The sequence below is a fragment of the Nicotiana tomentosiformis genome, chromosome 5 (genome assembly GCF_000390325.3).
Source record: "Nicotiana tomentosiformis chromosome 5, ASM39032v3, whole genome shotgun sequence".
In the NCBI taxonomy this organism is placed as follows: domain Eukaryota; kingdom Viridiplantae; phylum Streptophyta; class Magnoliopsida; order Solanales; family Solanaceae; genus Nicotiana; species Nicotiana tomentosiformis.
The window spans coordinates 102385665-102392572 of record NC_090816.1 but is presented as its reverse complement, the minus strand read 5'-3'; the positions used below and the strand labels follow the sequence as shown (position 1 = coordinate 102392572).

At 38.1% G+C, this 6908-nt stretch overlaps 1 protein-coding gene across 1 annotated transcript; it reads left to right on the top strand.

Moving 5' to 3' along the window:
• Window positions 1–378: 378 nt before the first annotated feature.
• On the top strand, window positions 379–3167 carry LOC138892906 (uncharacterized). Its single transcript, XM_070176661.1, has 6 exons — window positions 379–873; window positions 955–1616; window positions 1818–1950; window positions 2065–2453; window positions 2504–2630; window positions 2766–3167. The coding sequence occupies exons 1-6, from the start codon at window positions 379–381 to the stop codon at window positions 3165–3167; spliced, it is 2208 nt and encodes a 735-aa protein (XP_070032762.1).
• Window positions 3168–6908: the final 3741 nt, after the last annotated feature.

Below are 6908 nucleotides of genomic sequence, written 5' to 3'. Positions count from 1 at the left end.
TGTCATAAACAATCAGTGAGTTGGAGTGAGTATTTTGCTTTACAAGTTAGAGTAACTTGTGAATCAAATAGGAGTAGAAGGAGTACTGGAGAGTATTTAATTATAGTCTTGTAATTGATACATTTTAGCTCATTATTCTAGTGGAGTTGTAGTTGAAAATCCTACGTGGTAGGTCATTGTTTTTGCACCTTTTGAGCCGGGTGATTTTCCACGTAAAAATTGTTGTGTTCATTTTATTTCTTGTTTACTTTATGTTTAAGGAATACGGTAAAGAACCAAGTTCTTTAGTAATCCATACGGGCACTCAAACTAACAATTGGTATCGGAGCAGGTTCTCTCATTTACACGGCTAACACCTAGATAGATCTTGGAAGCAAGATGAGTGCTCCACCCGGAATTAATGAAGGACAATCAACTACCAAGTCACCCCTGTTCAATGGAAAATATAACAGTTGGTGGAAATTAAGAATGCAAGACTTCCTGACAGCTGAAGACTTTGAACTACGGACCATAGTGAACCAAGGTCCTTTGTTTCCTACTAAACAAAATGCACAAAATGAAACAGTTCCTAAGGGCCTCTCCGAATTTGTGGCAGCAGATTTCAAAATGATGGAGAAGAATGCAAAGGCTAAGAAAATCCTTATCTGTGGACTTGGTCCTGATGAGTATAATAGAATTTTTGTGTGTGCTAATGTGAAGCAGATATGGGATGCACTCCAAACTGCTCATGAAGGAACAAACCAAGTAAAGATATTAAGGATTGAGCTACTCATGAGAAACTATGAGCTTTTCTCTATGAAGGAGTCTGAGCCCATCCAGGATATGATGAGTAGGTTCACTATAATAACCAATGAACTAAAATCACTTGGAAAGGTGTTTACCTTAGAAGAGTTGGTTAGCAAAGTTTTAAGAATCCTTCCAGCTTCATGGGAATCAAAAGTCATTGCAATCTAGGAAGCCAAGGAATTGGACAAAATCTCACTTGATGAGTTGGTTGGAAACTTAAAAACTCATGAAATGAGAAATATAGAACTGCGCAAGGAAGAACCAAATAATTATAAGGCCCTGGTTCTTAAAGCATCTAAGGATGATGAATCTGACTATAATGATCCTGATCTAGCAATGTTTGCAAAATTCAAGAGATTCATGAAGAATTCCAAAAATGAATCCAAGAGAGAGACCAGTAGTAAGCCCAAGCAGATCAACAAAGCTAACTATGATGGGTGCTACAAGTGTGCCAAGCTAGATCACATGGTCAAGGACTACTTAATGTGGGAAATTGAGCGGAGAAAAGAACGAGCTGAAAAAGAGAAACAGGAGAAGATGAGAGGAAAGGGTTCCAACAAAGGAAAAATCCTAGGCAAGGGATTTACTGAAGCAATGAAGCAGGCATTCTTGGCAGCATATGAGGATAGTGGAAGTGATCAAGAGGAACTAAAGGAGGATAAGGCCATAAGTCTTTATGCTGTGATTGATGAACACCAAGCTGTGAAGACAGAATCCCCAATACAGCTTGGAATGCTCATTGGAAGACCTCCTTTGTTTGATGAACACCACTATGGTGAATGGAAGCTAATATGGAAACATTTCTTCAGGTTACTGTCTTTGACCGATGGGTAATTGTCAGTCATGGACCAATTCTCCAAACCAAATTGGATAGTGAAGGTAACAGGTGCAACAAAGAGAAGAGGAATACGGTGAGGAAGATCGTCATCTAGTTCAGAAAAATGCTAAAGCAAAGGAATTACTCTACAAAGCCCATCTAGAAACACTCTCCTCAGAGTGTCCTCTTGCATCTCTGCTCATGATATATGAAGGACCTTGGAAACTGACTTTGCAAATGAAAACATAGAAGTGGCTTTGATGGCGATTGAAGAATCCAAAACAGAGAAAAAAGTGATAGGAATGATGGCCATGAGTAATTCAGAAAATGAAGATGAAGCAAACCAGGTAAGTATATCTGACTTGAAAGAAAATATTCATGATATGTCCGAAAAATAATTGATGGCCATAATTGTGACCTTAATAAATAAGATAGATAAAATGAGTACTGGAAATGATCAGCTAATAATCAACCTTTCTTGTGTCAAACTTGGTGTCAAAGAGCTTGAATCTGACAAAGCTAGTTTGGAGAAACAGGTCAACGACCTTAAGAACCAGGTTCTTGAGCTTACTTCTAAGAATGAGAAGTCTCCCGATATACATGGCAAAGGAAAAATGAGTGATCTGCAGGATAAGCTTGAAAAGAAATTAAAAATTGCTAATGATAATCTTTGTGATGCTGAATGTAGAAATAAAGTCTTGCATGAAAACCTAGAAAAGGTTAATTATGAACTCTCTAGACTAAGCAAATGGCATAGATCTTATGATGCCTTAAATTGGCTGAATGAAAACTGTAGCTCTAACAAATCTGGAATTGGCTACGGAAAACCTGTCCCTAAGTTTGACCCAAAGTATGTAGGAATTGCTGATAATAACATGTGCACTCATTGTGGAAGAGTAGGACAATTAGAGACACTTGTCCTGCCTTAATTCATGCTCAGTTTAGAAATACCTTTGGTATTGCTAAAAATGTGAAGAAGGAAGAAGAGCCAAAGGTTAATTCTCCTGTCCATACTAAGTGGATTAAGGTTAATAAGAAAATACCTTATAATCCTCTCTCCTACTAGACAAGAAGGGATCTGATTCATCCTTTTTCAAACAAAAAGTAACCCAAGCTTGTCTGGGTTCCCAAAACTAACTTGTGAATTTTGGTGCATGCTAAGGTGAGAGGAAACAATCAGGAATGGTATCTAGACAGTGGATGCTCAAGACATATGACTGGAGAAAAGAAAAACTTTCTCTTACTGACAGCCTTCCAAGGAGGGAGTGTGTCCTTTGGAAATGGGAAAAAGGGCCAGATAACAGGTATTAGCAAGGTTGGCAAGTCACTCCCTCATGCTATAGAAGATGTGTATTATGTGGTAGGTCTTAAGCACAATCTTCTTAGCATCTCTCAAATGTGCGACAAAGGAAATGAGGTAAAATTTAATTCCAAAATTTGCACTGTCACAAAGCTTGATACTGATGAAATTGTGTTAAAGGGTAAGAGACATAACAATGTCTACAAGATATTGATTATGTCACTTTTCCAGAGAGCACACATGCTTGAGTGTAGTGGAAGATGATCCACTGCTGTGACATAGAAGACTGGGACATGTAAGTCTCTCTCAAATCAACAAGTTGGCAACAAAGGACTTGGTCCTTAGGCTACCTAAAGTTGAGTTCACCTCTGACAAGGTACGTGATACCTGTGTTAGAGGAAAACATGTTAGGTCATCCTTTAAATTTAAAAAGTTTGTAAGTACTTCTAAACCTCTGGAACTCCTTCGCATGGACCTATATCTACCAATAAGAATAAAGAGCAAAGGAGGTAAGAGGTATGTGTTTGTGATTGTTGATGAGTTCTCCAGGTATACCTAGACTTTTTTTTGGGATCCAAAGATGAAACCTTTGATTTTTTCTGTGTATTTGTCAGAATGATCGAACAAAATCTAGAATGAAATTTTTTAAGTACAAGAAATGACCATGGAACTGAATTTGAAAATTTAAAATTTCTATAGTTATATGGCTCACATGGCATTGACCATAATTTCTCTGCACCTAGAACTCCACAACAAAATGGGGTTGTAGAAAGAAATAATAGATACTTAGAAGACTAGGAGAGGACCATGTTGATTGTCAGTGGTCTGCCTAAGAATTTCTGGGTTGAGGCAATCAATACTGCTTGCTACCTGCTAAATAGATGCATGGTTAGACCCATTCTTGAGAAAACTCTCTATGAGTTACTTCGAGGAAGAAAACCCAACATCACTCACCTGAGAGACTTTGGGTGTAAAATGTTTTGTGCAAATAATGGGAAATAAACTCTAGGTAAGTTTGATGATAGAAGTGATGAGGGAATTTTCTTGGGTTACTCTCCACATAGTAAGGCCTATAAGGTTTTTAATAAAAGAACTGTGTGTGGAAGAAAATATTCGTGTTATTTTTGATGAATCTGACAACTTGGCTGAGAAAGGTCTACAGGATGAAGATTATGACATAGGGTTCACTAGTGATGGAGATATAAAGGAATTTGATGAAGATGGATCTGAAAACCATAAGAAAATTGACAGTGATCTTGAGGAACAAGAAGAAGAAAGAACCACTCTAACTGCTGACAAGACTAATGAAGCCACACCTACTGAACCTGCTCTTTTGGGTCACTCCTCGGGTGAATCTTTTCTGGATATATAGATCAGATCATGGAAGCATCAAAGCTCACATCCTCTTGAGAATATCATCTTTGATCCAAATGCAGGGGTACGAACCAGGTCTTCTCTAAGAAATCTATGTGCACACACAGCATTCCTCTCATAGGTTGAATCTAATACCATCAAAGAAGCTCTAAAGGATCCAGACTGGATCATAGCCATGCAAGAGAAGCTAAATCAGTTTGAGAGAAGCAATGTCTGACACTTGGTACAGAAACCCAAGAACACAACTGTCATAGGTACCAGATGGTTGTTCAGAAACAAGTTGGATGAACAAGAAAATATCACAAGGAACAAGTCCAGACTGGTGGTTCAGGGATACAATCAAGAGGAGGGCATTGACTATGATGAAACATTTGCACTTGTAGCTAGAATGAAGGCTATAAGATTGTTGATAGCCTTTGCTGCCAACATGGAGTTCACTTTATACCAGTTGTATGTAAAGAGTGCCTTTTTGAATGGTCACCTGAAGGAGGAAGTGTTTGTCAAACAACCTCCTGGATTTGAAAGTAAAGAATTTCTTGACTATATGTCCAAGCTGGATAAAGCTCTTTATGGACTGAAACAGGCTCCAAGAGCTTGGTATGAAAGGTTCTCAAAATTCCGTTTAGCCAACAACTTTGTAAGAGGAAAGGTGGACAACACTCTATTTCTAAGGAGTAGAGGGAAGAATATCCTTATTGTACAAGTGTATGTGGATGACATTATCTTTAGGGCTACCAATGAATCAATATGCAAGGAATTTGCTGAGATGATGGGAAATGAGTTTGAGATGAGTATGATGGGTGAATTGAACTTCTTTCTGGGGCTCCAAATCAAGCAAACACCTACGGGAACCATGATACATCAACAAAAATATATCAAAGAACTACCAAAGAAGTTCAACATGGATTCCTCTAAGTCCATTGACATACCCACTGCAACTGCAACAAAGTTGGACCTTGATGAAGAAGGGAAAAGTGTGGAATAGAAACTATGTAGAGGAATGATTGGGTCACTGTTGTACCTCACAGTAAGCAGGCCTGATATAGTGTTTAGTGTGGGACTATGTGCAAGATTTCTGGCAAATCCCAAGGAATCCCATATGAAGGCTATCAAAAGGATACTAAGATATCTCAAGGGGACCCCTCACCTCTATCTATGGTATCCCAGAGGGTATAGTTTTGATCTAGTTGGTTATGTTGATGCTGACTATGCAGGTTTTCATGTTGACAGGAAAAACACTTCAAGAATAGCTCATTTTCTAGGTTCTTGTCTGGTGTCTTGGGGAACCAAAAAGAAATAGTCAGTGGCCTTATCTACAGCTGAGGCTGAATATGTGGCAGCAGCATCCTGATGTGATCAATTGTTATGGATAAGACAACAACTAAGGGACTATGGTATATTTGTTGATTGTGTTCCCATTTTCTGTGATAATATCAGTGCCATAAATATTGCTAAAAATCCCTGTCAGCACAAGATAACCAAGCACAATGACATTAGACATCACTTTCTCAGAGACAATGTTAAAAAGGGGAATATCTCAATTAACTTTTGTAAAACTGAAGATCAAATTGCTGATATTTTTACTAAACCTCTAAGTAGGGATTATTTTGAAATCCCAATGATTAGTTACAAAAGCCATAATAAGATGTAGATAATTAAGTATAATGTGTTTGATTCAGCTTTGTGCTTGTATTAAGATTACACACTTGCTTTGAAAATCTAGCTGATAATTGTACTGCATAATAATAATATGAAGCGTTGAAGTTTTATTGCAGAAACAAATAAGGAGTTGCTAAGGAGTTGATTCTTTGACTCAAGTACGTGCCATACTGTCTTAAGTCACTAGGATTTTATATTCTAGAAATATTGTTATGCTCAGACTTCTAATTCGGTTGGCATCACTTCCAATCGTCTTCTAGTTAAAGAGTAAGGGGAATCCTAGTGCAATTAGAGATCAATTACTCATAAATCCTAAACAATCAAAGTAACTGTTATAGGAGTCCCGTTAGAACTCAAATTCGGTCATCTTCTCTCTTCCAATCAAATCAGGAGTAACGCCTTTAAAAGGATCTTATGATCAGCTTCTCTAACCTCACTGTTTCTCTCAAACCCTATGTGAGAATCAAAAGCAATTATCAAAAACTAATTCTCTCTCTTTCTTCTTTGAATATCTCATCTGATCACCATGCCTAAAGCCAGTCAAACACCCTCTAAAGCTAAATCATCAACCAAGGTTGAAGCAAAACCCAAAATTTTAAAGCCCAAATTGAAGAAAAATGCCCAGCCATCAAGAGAACCCACACCTGCTCCTTCTCCTTCGATATCCTCTACTATACCTACATCATCATCCCATGTTCCTACTGTTCATGCTATTCCCATCATTCCCACCTCCACTGTATCCGCTCATCCAAAAATAACTCCACATACACCTTAGCTTTCTGCGAAACATACCTCTAAGTCAACAAAGGTCAAAGCCAAAATTTGTCAAGAAAGTGCCTGATGCTGCTACACAGGGTGACACTATAGCCAAGGAATCTGTTGTTCAGGGGGAATCAATGAAAGTTACTACTGATCAGGTACAACATCCTCCCTCCAAATTAGATGTTTTGGTGTCTGCTATAGACGATGCAC